Source organism: Amblyomma americanum, chromosome 1, assembly GCF_052857255.1.
Source record: "Amblyomma americanum isolate KBUSLIRL-KWMA chromosome 1, ASM5285725v1, whole genome shotgun sequence".
Taxonomy (NCBI): Eukaryota; Metazoa; Arthropoda; class Arachnida; order Ixodida; family Ixodidae; genus Amblyomma; species Amblyomma americanum.
Genome location: NC_135497.1, coordinates 244580395 through 244595644, shown reverse-complemented (window position 1 = coordinate 244595644; position 15250 = coordinate 244580395). Strand labels below are relative to the sequence as shown.

The following is a 15250-nucleotide window of genomic DNA, read 5'->3' as shown; positions in this document are numbered from 1 at the left end:
TGAAGAATTAGTGTAAATATCTCTGGCTGCATGTATAGTGGTGAGTGAAGTATAGAGCGGCCACGTGCTACGGACGCTTCCGGTCCAGGATGCAGTCGTCAAGCGAGCATAGCTGTCAGTTGCAATTATACCAGGAAGGCCCAACAGTCAACTCCATAGACAAAAAAAATATCTGCCAGATGCTCCCAGAAGCATTCGTTTTAAAAAGCAGAAAGCGCGAAGCGCAGCGCAAGTCCCTCAGGTACGGCGAACTGATTGCACAATGTCGACCGACGAACTGGAAACCACCAGGAACGTCGGGCAGCGGATCACTGGTTCGAATGCTCTCAAGGGAATCTCGGAGCTGATGCGGTGGACCGAAGCGGAACTGAAGGAGGTAATTTTTAAGCATGTATCGGCGATCCCTCCTGATGTATTTTTGCGTCTTGCATACACAATGATTGTGCGGCAGTACCAGTTCTGACAACAAGTAAAACCGTACCAGGCCAGGCTAGTTCAAAAAGTTCGAGACTCTCCATGACGCCGATCAGTTCACCATGCTTTCCGGGGAAGCCTGAAAAGAGCGCCTATTTGATAACGCTGATCTCTATTACACAAAATTTTAACTCTTTGTGATCTTGTTTTAGCAAGGCTGCGGGTCTTCAATTAGTGCTTCCTTAACCTTAGAAACACACTTATCATGCTTCACATTCTTCTTCACTTTTCGTATGCTATATTGGAGGATTTGTGGAGAGCAAGCCAAATTATGCTGAAATCATGACAGGCTAAGCAAAAAAGAAGAAAAAAAAACGGGGCAGAACCGACAAAACATCTCTTACGCAAGAAGAGTGCGTGATCAGTCGGCTCATCAGCTCTCACCAATTACAGCAGTTTACCGGAAAGGTGCTGATCAACCACGAACTTCACTTGCGTAAGAGAGTGCTATTATGAGTATGTAACTAACGTCATTGGTCACTGAAATATACCCATGGTTTTCAAGCGTCTGCGGGAAGCGACCAGACCAATGGGTGGCTCGGGACCGGACCTTCCCACTATCTGAGATATGCAGCCAATGGCGAGGCCCGGTGGCCAAATACCCAATTTTTAGGTCGCTTCCCACAAGCGCTTGGAAGCCGCGGGTATTTCTCAATGACCAATGACACATGAGCAAATCGAAAAATAGGCAATGGACAATTATAGACTACAGCCCAGCTGGAGTCATTGCCGTTGGCTGAATTAGCAGGGCAAATATTCTATACGGCCAGTGGCTTTCTTGGTTTTATAACACGCGTTTTTTTCTTCAACTGCTAATTTTACTTTCGGGGGGACCATTTGATGTCCTTTTGCAATGGACGGCAACGATATATTAATCGTAACGTGCCTTGCTCTCAGATATATATTTTGCGTACCTCTGGCAATGCAAAAGTACGTAATACTAACTGCTTCCTACTCCTTTCTTCCGCACGTGCAGGGAAAAAAGCTCGGATTTGCTGACCTCATCCGAGCAGACATCAGCGACGGCCAGGCGTTTGGGCAGAAACCTCTCACTTTTCCTCGACAGGTAATATATTTAAAATCTGCGTGGCGTTGCAATGTCATGTTCTGTACACAATCAGTTTCTCCAGGTGCTCTTCCTGCTTCTCAGCTCAAGATTAATTTCGGTAACAGCTGAGCACTAGGCGCCTGCATTTGAGTTGAAAGTACATCGCTTCAGGCGCATTTGCAATAATTATGAGGCCTCATGTATTTACTGTTCATGAAATGAAGAATTATCTACATTTTTTTGCTGAAAAAAATAGGCCAGTTTTGAGAAGAAGCACTAATATTATTCACTAAAGTGCTGTATTGTTCTATCAAAAACACCGAATGGTGCAGGATATGCATGTGTCGATAAAAAGACAAATGAGCAGACGTTACATTTTAATTCCGTGAAGTGAAGAATATATTTCGCTGCACAACGTGGCTTTTTGGGCTTGGTGCATATTCATAGCGACACAGCAGCGAAGCAGGGAACGAGAACACACGAAAAAGAAACGAACAACACGAGCGCTAACTTCCAACAAGTTTTATTTCACAGATGTATCACATTTATACGCCAAAGACATGCTATCACTTGTTATAACAGTATTCATGCCTATAGTTTCTAAGCCATCATTCTAATGCTATCGTTCCAAGGTTCAGTTCTATCTTCCTAAGAAATATCGTTTCCAAGGAATGAATACTGTTAGCACAAGTGATAGCATGTCTTTAGCGTATAAATTTGATGCATCTGCGAAATAAAACTTGTTGGAAGTTAGCTCTCGTGTTGTTCGTTTCTTTTTCGTGTGTCCTCGTCCCCTGCTGCGCTACAGTGTCGCTATCAATATTTGGCTTCTTTCTTTGAAAATATATGTCCGTGTTGTCCAAACCAGTTGGCTTCGTATTGACCTGGTCGAATTATCGTCTGCCTTTTTCGATGAGAGCTGGGCCTTTCGGTGACAACAGCGTCTCATTACAGGCATTATCCCGCCAGTCTACGCCGTTTTTTTTTCGTGAGAAACCACTGTCTCAAGGCTATTTCTACAACGTAATTGGTATTTTTCTACGTACCCCATAGGTGCCCAATGTTAATTTTGTGACCCGATACTGAGCCTCTGCAAGCATTAAAGTTTAGGGGTGTGTGAATTCTAACTTTTTCGAAACCGTTCGAACAACGAACAGTGAAGTTAAAACGAGATCAAACACCAATCGAATACCGAAAGAACCGAATCATCGAATAGGAACCGAACATTAATATGAGCATTCGCTACTTCAGCAAATATTCGTACAAAACGAATATTCATGCCTAATAACGAAGCGCTAGCAGCGGCACTATAAGTAATGGAGTTAAAGCCCTAGCTATCGAAAGACGCAACACTGATATCCACTAGGGGACACCCAACAGGAAGTCTGTATATTAACTCGGTGGCCGTCGTGTCATACGCATAAGATAATTGCCTTTAGCTAATGATGCCAATAGCGAACTAGCTAGAATCAAATCTCAGTTGATGAGAGGGACGACGTGCAGTTTGAGTCATGGCCTCCGATATAGGGCATGAAGGCAGGGTGAGCTAAAGCTTTCTCAGCCCTGTCGCGTCGCCCAATTTTGAAGGCCATATGTATGCTCATCATGAATTCCGTCACGTGAATGAACAGCGTCACGGCCCTGAAAACTCCTTCCCGCACAGTATGATCGCGACAACATGCTGCGCGTCATCGGAACGGGCCCTGTTTTTGAAACACTCGTCGAAAAAAACTCTGTCGTGGCCTATTCGAAATTTGAACCAATTTTTCAACTACTATTCGAAATTTTGAGTACGAATCCAATTCGACTCAATAACTTTGAACATGCGCTATTAGAAATATAAGTAGAAGAATATTATATTCGCTATTCGGAAAATTCTCGCCGACGTAGTCAACATCATAAACGTCTCTGAAAAGTCAGTCATAGCTTCTTTTAAGTAATGCGCATTGTATTATAGAGTATGAGGCTTGAAACTAAAAACCAAATTTGGAAATTTATCTCTAAAGTATTTGGTTTTAAAAATCCCATGGGTTACTAGTACATCCTATATTTACTCAGTTAGTACTTTCTTCGAGCCGGTGATAAGTCAGCCTTGTATTTTTCTACGCATTAGAACCTGACTGCATCCATGCAAGTATTATTTGATATCGACCCCTTCTGCTGCTATTCAAAATTAATGCAATTTGCGAATAGCATTGCGTGCATCTAGTGAAGCATGCCATTTGTTTTGTACTAACTGCCACATCTGCCGCCCTTCTTCTATGAAGGAAAAGGCCATCAATATATCTCAATTCGTGCGCTTAGGGATTAAGGACGGGATTTTTTTATTAATTAAAATCTATTGCTTGGCTGCACACTAAACTACCGTACCTTATTGCTGAGCGCTAGCAGGCAATGACATTGCCTAATTAATGTAAGGGGGCACTCAAGTTAAAAATCGCATTTTGTTTGCGAGTTTGAGGTGACGTTGAGGTGAGGCGGACAGTGGCTGTTGGCATTCGAGGTAAGGTTGCCTGGACTGACCTAAACGCCAAATGTAAGGTTGATGTTGAGTGATTTAGATCAGCGCATTTCGTTTGAGCTTGACATGAGGTTGAGCTTTGGAGATCACTTGCCTGTTCAAGGCAACGAAACGTAAGCAAATGGGACACAGATTGCATTAAAGTTGAAAAAAGCATAGTCATAACTAGAAAAGATAAAAATGGGAAACAAAGGAAGTAGAGCTCCGAAAAAAGGCATGCCTTACACTGCAGATAAAAGTGCCGACCGAGTCATTCATTTCCCAATGCAATGGCGATTACAAATAAATGTTGACGTTGAGTGATTTCTGTCAGCGCATTTCATTTGAGCAAGGCACGAGGTCGAGCGTTCGAGCTCACTTCCTTGTCTATTTCAGGCAACGAAACGAAAGCAAATGAGCCAAAGACCGTATTAAAGTTATTTCAACCTTCCACTCTTAGCTCACATGCTGGCTATAAACCTGAAGGCTATAACACCGGCTGGCTATAAAACCGGGACATAGAGAAGCGCGCCGCAGTGTGCTGCTGTCTTTCGTCCGTTTGCGCTCCTCTACCTAACGCGAACCTTTACCAACTAGCCCGATTACCTATCCTACTGCATTGGGAAGTAACCTTGCAAAGGGGTACAAGGCCGCCAACTGTGAACGCGCACGACTTTATGCTTCGCAAGGACCAAGAAAGAGGGTGACACTTGGGGTTCTTCAATAGACCACGAGTGGTACGTCCATGTCCAACTCACTCCCCTCCGGACGGATACGATGGTGGCAAGCTTATACAGCCATTATTGAAGAGTTTCCCATGAGTGATAGTTGGTGAAGGGATAATATGCCAAGTTTTCTTACAGAATAATGCTCTGCATGCCGTCAGTGGTAGACAAAATCTAAGAGATTTATTGTAAAGTACTGCTGGCTGAAAAACACGTTTACTGTAAAAGCAGTAGTAAAAGTTCTCGGACACAATATTTGAAATATATTAGTGATGTATTTGTATTGTTCCAGTTCAAACATTATAATAACAACTAGAACGCGATATTAGCGCAAAGTTTAGTCAAAACGTTAAACTAATATTTGCGATACGACATATACCATTATTTGTTAATTTCTAGGATTACCATATCATTTGGAACACAGAATTAGCACAATATTTACTTTAAATAGTAAACTAATGGTTAATATACGACATATAACTTTATTTTGAAATTTAAACGTCAAAATAACGTTCCGATGTATCATGAAACGTTATTGCAACTTCCGTAACAATTTTATAATAATATTTTAATGATCGGCGCTGCCCGGAAATCTAATGCAGACCATCTACAATTTTAATAAACTTGATAATGTAGGCGGTGTTCTGTTGACAAAGAGACGGTCTCCTAAATCCGCGTCGATTGAAGATGCGATATTGAAAAAGTGTTACACATGCAAGCTGCAGGTGAAGCATCGACCATATCGTTTGGTACCATGAGGAAAACCAAGTGAATGCTTATAAACGCTGTGAAAGAAAACTATGTGCACATGTGCGCACAACTGCGAGAACCAGGGCCAAAAAAAAATCAGAAGAGTAAAAAACAAGACCAGATAACCGGCAAAAAGAAAATAAAATCAGAAACGACAAAGCCAGCACTGAAACCGCGGATGTTAACGCGACTCCGACAAGGAAGCTGATGGAAGTAGTCAAGTCTCCATGCAATGCACACTATTTGTCACGGCGCTGGGAAATCACGGAACGAGCATGGAAGTTGCCTTTCGACATACAGTAGTGCGCGGAGACTGCGAGCGGGCTGTCACAAGACGTTCGCGAAGCGAAAACCCCGCGAGTGTCGCTCTGAAATCTCACAAATCAAGAAGAGCGCGTTGTGAGCGCTTCCGACTTTTTGTTCCCCACTTCTCGCGACGAACCCGGAGTGACCGCGAAACAAAAAGGGATAAATTGGTTACATTGAGGGGAATCAAACGACCACGTATTCTGGTATTTTCCTCAGTTGACTCCTGCAATGTACTAAGCTTATATGGCAAATTAGACAAAGTGCTGCACTCAATGTGCAGTACTACAACTGCAATGGGGAAATCTTTGCCGGGGGCACTCAACGGACAAACAAAAGTGGGACATTTACGTTGCCACCCCTACTCTTGCGCAGTGGCACGGCCAATAGATCGAGCGGCCGTTGCAGTGGCAAGTCTGATAACATGAAGGGCGAAAATATTTATGTGGGGTGGGAACTCCCTCTGAAGAAAGCTTGGAAGGTTGGAAGATTAGCATTTGCGAAGAAATTAAAAATATATTGTAAAGAATAGAAATTCGTGCAAATAAATTAACGTGTTACAGATATTATTACATAAACTATGACCCACAGACAGGTCTACGTTATGCAGGCCCATTGTGAGATGCAACACCACGTTCCCTCGAACACAATCCGACCGGTGCCTACGCTAATTCAGTGCACGTCAGAGGATGTGGTTTGTCAAATCAAGCCCTTTCATGCTACTTTCCTTAAAGATCTTCCATTCGCAAGGCTTCTTGGCTCCTCTGCACATGGCATGAAAGAGCGTACCCCATAAATAGGGGCATACTGCAGCAAATGGGTCAACAAATTTCAATGTCCTTTTCCCTTTTTTTTGCGAGGTGGCACTTTACAGGGAATCGTTCGTCAGTCATGCCAGCATAGGATTCGGCACACTAAATGATTTAATAACTTGATGAGTTTGTGTCCTTTGATGCGCAGATATGTTTATATGTGGTAAGTTAGGGTATGGAAAGCAAGTATCTTCATTTTGTTTGCTATCAGTAAAATCACTTACTGCTTAGCTGATGCGCGAGACATCGAGTATATCGGACGCATTTACCATCTATCTCCAATATGACACATGAACCCGCTGACTTCGTTTTCTCACAGGTTGTCTGCGCCTGTGCGTTTCCGGACATAGCTGATCACATGCCCCTACCTCACGATGTTGTGAGCCGAGCAAACGAAATCCTGCACAACTGTCCCGGAAACACTGTTGGTGAGAGACCTTCTGTCATGACTCAATCAGTAAAACATCTTTTGGCATTTTTTTATTTAAAATTGCACTGTTCCGCCCGTTGACGTACTTCAGAGAAAAGTTGCACGAACGACATTTTGAGCAGCTACGTACTGCATTCGGGCTCCGAAACCACAGTTACTCTCAAGCTTTCTAGCAATGAAAGTTTCCAACGCCTGGTAAGACAGGCGACTCCTCTAGGTTGCTGACTCTTGTGCATCTTGATGCTGGGGACGCCGTCTGTACGACACCCTGAATCTGCAGCTTTATATCACATTTTTAATGCGAAAACATTAATCCAGACGTTCAAAGGCTAGCAAACTCGTCTCTTGCCGATGTTTTTGCAGCAGCATAATTAGAAAGAAAACACAAGGAAAAGAAAATCACATCAATGTCCACGATTGGGAGCCGAACCCACGGCGGTGCGAACAGATCAGCTTTAAAGGTCACTGGGCTACCGCCGCAGTTTTTTTTCTTTCTTGCATGGAAACCGATCCCGCTGTTCTACCATATGCTTTACGCACTCACATACTATTCCGCAATGGAGACACACATTTTCATGTCTTCAGACGCTGCACTCTACCTACACATAATCATTGCGGGAGACATACACTTGCGTCAAGAACCGCCAACCATTCAGGCAGCCAGTCCTGCGCAGCATAAACTTCCCGCACCAAGACACACTGTTCACTGAGCAGAGACCTAGGTGAATGAGGTGCACGGTTCTGCGTGCCGATCTATCATGCGGTCTTGCACAGGCTAAAAAGTCCAATCAGTATTAACAAATCGCACGGAATCCCAGTGTCTTTCACGACAAGCAAGAACCTTATAGTGTACGGAGATGTCTCAATGTCCTTTTTGATTGTTCGCTTAACTGCGTCCCAGAAAAACACTGCATTACGGTACCACACAAAGCAATGATCAATAGTCTCTGATTGGCCGCACAGGCGATAGCTCACCGACCATGGCACAAAAGTTCCCTTGGCGCGAAGCCAAGCTTTGGCGGGTAGAGTCGAAGTGTGGAGTTTAAAAAAAGTATTTGAAGCTGATTGAATATACATTCGTTGAACTGACTTCAATACACTAGAATTCATAAAACCAAGGTAAGGCTTTCGATACACGGGTGCACGAAATAGACATTCTATTAGTATGTTTGTCAACTGCATGCCTTCTTCACAGGTCGAATAAATATTGCAACGAGAAGTGAACAGCCAGGAAATCAAAGGTATCAGCAACCTTCTTCAGGAAACACCACAAATCTCCCTCACGGACATGACCAGTCAAAGCAAACAGATAAGGCAGACTACAATTCAGTCGCCTTCTAAGCACCGCTAGCAGAAAGGGATGGCTTGCAGTTCTGAAGAAGAGCAACAGTGAAACAAGCTTGTGAATAATTAACAAAGCCAACTCCTCCAGACTTGAGAGAAAGAAACAATTTGCCTCTACGCATTTGATTCTCATTGAGAGCGCCAAACAATAGTAGCGAATTGTCTTTGCAGCGCTTGTGCCTTCTTCCGCGCACAGTGCATCACTTGCAACGCATAGATTTTGCAACCAAGATGTTGCAAACTTGTGCCCGAGCAAATATCGAGAGCTCCCGACTCATCCACACCTGTATTTGGAGGCTCACAGAGAGAATATGTGGCTTCCAATAAGACCCATTATTCCGTCTTCGTGCATGAAAGACCCTGGTGCACTGAAGGCACAGAGGAAGTCTGCCGGTGAATACACCCAACTACTGGATGTCAAAAACAGATAACTTCTGGGGGATACTAAAAGTTGAAATGCCATAACGCTGGACAGCGTCACCTGAGATATTTCTAAATAATATATACGGAGAAGTGCGAATAAAATATTCGCCTCGTTGGCTCCCGGCGGGGACTGAAAATTCTGGAAAGACAAGACCTCAGCAATAATGTCTGGTCAATAAAGAAGTTCACCGTATACTGTTGCAGATCGGTAAAGGACGAAGATGCTGATTTCCTCCGTGAACTAGACATGTGATGAAAATTCCAGAGTGCTGAAATTGATGCAACGGTTAATTGTGTTAAAATGGTGTGTGTATAGTGCACAATAAAGGCTCAAGTTGCATTAACTACAGTCGTGCCTCGTTAATATGGACACTTTGGTTAGCGAGCAAAAGTGCCCATAAAGCGAGTCGCACGTAATAACGAATCACGAAGGAAAAAAAATTGCAGTGGTCGAAAGCGGTTAAACCATGCTTTTCTGTTTTCCTTGGTTTGTCAAAGGAGGAGACCATTGGTGTGCAGAGATTTTTGGTTTTTTCTTTGTAGGTAGACTCTGGCTGTATCTGCTGCCGTGGCCTCCACGATCGGTTCCCATGCTCTATCGCGGAGGCCACGCTGTCCCCGAGCTTGCTGCCGTTCGCGCCACTTGGCGTGGGTGCGCCTGTTTCCGTGAGCCCGCTTCGGGGGCGCCAGCGCCATCTATTGAGAGGCGCTATTCGTTCCGGCAGACGTGAAACGCGCCATTGGCCACATTATTTTCTTGCTCTTCGTGCGTGGGCAAGTCGCCCCGAGCGAGGGCCTGACCTTGGCTGAGCTTGAAGGTGAAATGGACAGGACTAACCGTTATCTGGGTTCCTACTACATCAGGAACAGGGCTTTAGCTCTAAAAATATTCTTTAAAGAAACCCCCTTCATGGTTACGGACTACTTGTGTGCACAGTGGTTTGCATTGAATTGTAAAGTGGGAAATCTTGGAAGATCCAGGTGTAATATTCTGATCGCTGTTATTTGTAAAATCATGCGGTTCAGGTTGAAGCCAGTTTCAGGTGCCTAGTGGTCAATGAGACGCGTGATGGCACCTTTGGCAGTTGCTGATTGTGGTTTTCAGAGCAGTGCACGGAGAGAATATTTTTCGCAGCCATTCATTCAATGAGGGAAATGGCAAGGCGCGTTGACTGCCACACACACGCACACAAAAACGCCATTACTACGTCATAGTGGTGAGTTGGGCTTGTTGGTTCACGATCATGATGGTGTTAGATGCGGGCCCCTGGTTCGCCTGTGCCGTCTCTCGCCAAGGTCGGTGTCCCCGGGTTCCGGATCGGGAGACTGCTGTGGGGGGGGGGGGGGGTGACGAAGAGATGAGAGGGTCTTCGAGGTGAAGAAGAGACTGAAGGGTTTATTTACATTTATACAAAGATTGAAAGAGTGAATCGGGAGCTGGCGAACACACGCCAGATCGCTGCTTAAATAGGATCCGCTGTCCCCAGGTCCTTAGTTGGGGAATCTAGTTCATTAAAAATGCGTCGAATCACTGTGATGTACATCACGTGTCCAGTCTTCCGGGTCCGCCTTCCAGGACGCCCCCAGCCACACACTCTTGCCACTTCTGGCAGATTATGGTCCGCGCTGTCCAGGCTTCAGTGATGAATAGCCCGAAGGGGGTCCGATGGCAGCGTCGAAGGTCAGTCATCTGCACTTCACAGCGGTAGCGTGGGAATAAAAGGTTGCCACCGCAGTTTGCAGAAGGTTTCACGTGGAGCGTGGGAACTAAAAGGTTGCCACTGCAGTCTGCAGAAGGTTTCACGTGGAGCGTGGGAACTAAAAGGTTGCCACTGCAGTCTGCAGAAGGTTCCACGTATAAGGAAAAGCACAGTCTAAGACGAAGTTGTTTTCGAAGCACGAGGATTCCGGCGACGTTGGCTTAGTCAAACCCGGCCGCATTTGCCACCGCTCATTTGCAGTCCCGCCGCTCGCCGGCTCCCCCGTAGTCACCTCCGGAGAAACATGTCCCGGGTGGGTCTGGCGTTGAGAACAAAAGACAGGTTTACCAAAGCCATTCTCAGACAGCGGAGGGCCGTTTCACCCCGTAAACAGCAGGAGAGGGGGGGGGGGGGAAGGACCCTTGTAGACGCCACCAATTCCACTCGTGGCGCTGCAACCACATCGACGGCCCTTTGAAGCCTCTGTAGATTGATGATTCCCAGTGGCTTGATTATTCTTGGCATGTTGGCGTCTCCAAACGTAACAATGTTAACAGCGCAAAGACGGGACGACAGAAAGCGCAGCTTTGTGTTGTGTTTTTCAGTGGTCCTGTCTTCGCACTGTTACCATCATGACAATTACTATGTGATTTGCACTTTCATACTGTCTTTTGCTGGTGTTCTCCACTTATAATACAAACGGCGAAACATCTGTCAGAGGCACTGAGAAGTTTGTTCTCATTGCTGTCTGGATTAACGGGAAAGATACAGGGGCGCCAATGACCTCCGTGTATTTCCACCTTGTACATTTTCCGTACAGCAAGTTTCGATGTAAACTAGGCGTAAATACACTGAAAAAGTTCGGTCTGCACAAAATGTCCATAATTCGAGTCGTCCATATTAACGGAAGTCATTATAATGGGGCATGACTGCACATGAATTAGGAAATCATGAGGCTGGCTTGAAAGCTATTTGTGATTGCGATATGAGTTTGCCACATTTATTCGCAGCCATCGACTGTTAGCGTAACATTGTGTGTATCCCAGGAATTCGTAGAGGCGCTTTAATTCGTATGTATGATGTTATGGAGATTGCAAATAACAGAGGCTTTTAGCATAAGGTCACGCTATGGGTGGGGGCATAGGGGAATAATGGGACGCCACTGCGAAGGCGCAGTACAAAAACGCGCCTACGGTTATTGTCCTACGCATGCGCACTGCCCCCGCCCCCTGCCATTCACCTAGGCCCTAACCGATAGCGTCCCCCTACTCTAAAATCTCTAATATATGAGTTAAAGTACCCCTGCTAGTATGTGACTGCGTTCTCTAATATCTTCAGTGGTGCGTGTTTTTCGTTATGTCGACGATTTTCCGGTGATTCATTATAAGAATAACTACAGCGATGCAAATCAAGCCAACGATATTTTCTCCCTGTTCAAGTCCGGTCTGCATCCGTTTCGAGTAACGATGGAAGTTCCTGATCAAGACGGGATTCGTTTTCTGGATCTACAGATACTAACCAGCAATTAAGCGCTGTGCTGGCGTTGCGCACCCCCACCGCAAAAAGGAATTTTACCCAACTCATCCTCGCACTCCAAGCTAGTTAAACGAGGCATCATGGCAGCCGCCTTGAAAATGCCATATCTAGATCAAGCTGCCATCAAATGCAAGCTATTTTCAGAAGCCAGATAATGAGGCTGAGAATGGCCGTTTTTCCGGAACACATTATGGGCACAGTGGCGGAAAAGATGCTTGCCGACTTCCAACCAAGAACAAAATGTGCCTCCCGTAAAGATGTGCAGAGCCGGAAATTTTCGGTAAAACCTTATGTCCATAAGATATCGCACGCGTTGAAAATAATAGCCGGGAAAGCCGTTGTGCGAGTCATCTTTCCCGCTCCTAACAAACTTCAGCGGCTTTACAATAAAGGATGGATGGATGGATGGATACGGCTGAACCCTTTGCATCGGGCGGTGGCTCAAGCCACCTAGCCATGTCTTGTGAAATTTTACTCCTCTGTTGCTTTTAGCCACCAATCAGATAACCTTCGCTTGGTTACTTCTAACCTCTTAAAATCCACTTTCCCTTCACTATCCCTAAACCCCAATGCCTTGGGTAAGTCAGCCCCGCTGCCTTCCACTGTAGGGTGAAGCCCTTTACAGAAAAGTATCAAGTGTTCAGCCGTTTCCTCCTCCTCTCCGCACGCAATGCACAAAGTGTCTATCTCCTGGTACCTGACTCTATACGTCTTAGTCCGCAAAACTCCAGTCCTGGCCTCAAACAGCAAAGAACTCCCCCTACAATTATCATAGATATTTTCTTTGACAATTTCCTGTTTAAAGGTCCAGTATGTTTCTAGTGCCGATTTCGTCAGCATCCCTGTTTTCCACAAAGCTCTCTCTGTTCCTTTAACCTTTTTCTTAACCGATAATTGCTGATTTGCCCCCTTACTGCTGTCCAGATATTTGCTTGTCAATTTTCTAGTTCGCTTTCTCCATTTCGTGTCAACATTCTTTATATAAAGGTATCTGAAAACATTCCTAGCCCACCGCTTTTCCTCCATCCTTCTCAATCGTTCCTCAAATGCTATCTTACTGCTAGCCTCTTTGCTCTCGAAAGACGCCCATCCCATATCACCCTGTACCCCCTGATTTGGTGTATTGCCATGTGCTCCCAAAGCTAACCTCCCTACTCCCCGTTGCCTAATTTCCAGCCTTGCTTGAACATCTGGCCTCATACACAGGACCGCATTCCCGAAGGTCAGGCTAGGGACCATCCCCCCTTTCCAGATCCCTCTTACCACCTCATACCTATTGTAATTCCACAGTGCCCTATTTTTCACGACAGCTGCATTCCTACTAGCTTTATTCATTACATATTTTTCATGCTCTGTCAGATACTCAACACTGTTATTTATCCACACCCCAATATTCTTGTACTCATTCACTACTTTTAGCACGAACTCCTGTATTCTATGCTCGCCGCCCTCTTCATTAAATGTCATTACTGCAGATTTTCCCTTACAATACTTGAAGCCTAATCTATCTCCCTCTGTACTGCATCTGTCTAACAACTTCTGCAGGTCTTCCTTGTTGTCGGCCATTATCACTATATCGTCCGCATATATTAGTCCCGGTAATGTCTGTTTAATCAATTCCCCTTGCTTGAAAAAAGATAGGTTGAAACCTAGTCCGCTCCCCTCTAGCTTGGCCTCCAAACCTTGCAGGTACAACATGAACCACAAAGGGGACAGAGGACATCCTTGTCTAAGCCTCCGCTGTATCTCTACAGGCCCTGATACATTTTTTTCCCATTTTATGAGCACTCTGTTACCTCTATATATATATCTTTTAAAAGATAAATTACTCCATTTTCCACATCCAATGTGCCCAATATGTCCCACAAATGCTCCTGAGTAACGTTGTCATAGGCTCCCCTAATATCCAGAAATGCTAGCAATAAGGGCCTATGTTCCTTTTCCGCAATTTCTATACACTGTGTCAATGAAAATAGATTGTCCTCCAACCTCCTTTGTTTCCGGAACCCATTCTGTAGTTCCCCTAACACCCCCTCGTTCTCCACCCAAGCCTGCAGTCTATCCTTTATAATTTGCATCATCACCCTGTAAACCACAGACGTCACTGTTATGGGGCGATAGTTACTTACGTCTGCTTTGTCCCCCTTTCCCTTATATATCATGTTCATTCTACTTAATCGCCATTCATCGGGAACTTTCTCATCCACTATCATTTTGTTCACTACCTGTATTAATGTTTGCTTGGATTTTGGTCCTAACTTCTTTATCAACATAATCGGGATACCATCTGGTCCTGTTGATGTGCCACTAGGAACCTTCTTCTCTGCCCTTTCCCACTCCCCTTGCTCAAGTGAAGCTATTGCTGTAACCGGTCTATCCTCCTTCGATAAATTATGTACCACGTGCTTTGCTGAAAATTTTTCCGTCATCCTTGTTCCTATGTGTTTTATTGCTTCATACCCTTCTAGTCGAATACCCTCATCTGTAACAATAAACATTTGTTCTAGCCTAGTTTTATTACTCATTGCATTTAGATGTTTCCAGAATTTTTGGGCTGCTTTTCTATCCTTTTTATTTACTTTTGACATCCATTGGGCACCCTTTCTTTTAATTTTCTCATTAATCAAATAGGATGCGTCCCTTCTACACTTTATGAAGGTATCCCATTTTCTGTCTACTTCGGGTTTTGGTTCCCCCCTCTTCTAAGAATATCTGTGTTCCCTGGATGCCTCCTTGCGCTTTTCTATTGCCCTCTTGACCTCCTCATCCCACCAACTCTTGGGTTTGCATCTTTTCCCTTTTAGCTTTACTCGCACCTTAGCTAGCTCTAGCTCCAGTAATCGAGGTAATTTGGTATAAGTCCATTCTGTTTCACTATCCTCAAAAATTACTTTCTCGATTTGTTTGGCTGCTACTTCCAATTGCTTTTCTGAGTAAAAATTTCCCCCTGATTGTTTATCTTGATTCAGTCCTACATTGCTTTTTCTTCTGAAGCTCAACTTGATACGCTTGTGGTCACTACCTAGACTTCTGGAACCATCTTCATCTATGCTCATTACCCCTAATCTGTTATACATTTGTTAACTGTGAAGTTAACTGTGAAAGACCGCCACCTGCCGATTGTAAGAAGAACCATGAATTCCGTTATGTGAAATGCCGAAAAAATGTAGTGTAGAAAATTGAGCTATCTACATCGGACAAA

At 44.6% G+C, this 15250-nt stretch overlaps 1 protein-coding gene across 1 annotated transcript in view; it reads left to right on the top strand.

Annotated features, from left to right (window-relative positions):
• The first annotated feature begins 250 nt into the window (after positions 1-250).
• LOC144114859 (alanine aminotransferase 2-like) overlaps positions 251-15250 on the top strand; it is a 57179-nt gene continuing 42179 nt past the window's right edge. The window contains exons 1-3 of the mRNA XM_077648860.1: positions 251-376; positions 1451-1540; positions 6935-7043. Coding sequence (XP_077504986.1) covers positions 263-376; positions 1451-1540; positions 6935-7043 — 313 coding nt within the window. The 5' untranslated portion in view covers positions 251-262. The remainder of the gene's footprint in view (positions 377-1450; positions 1541-6934; positions 7044-15250) is intronic.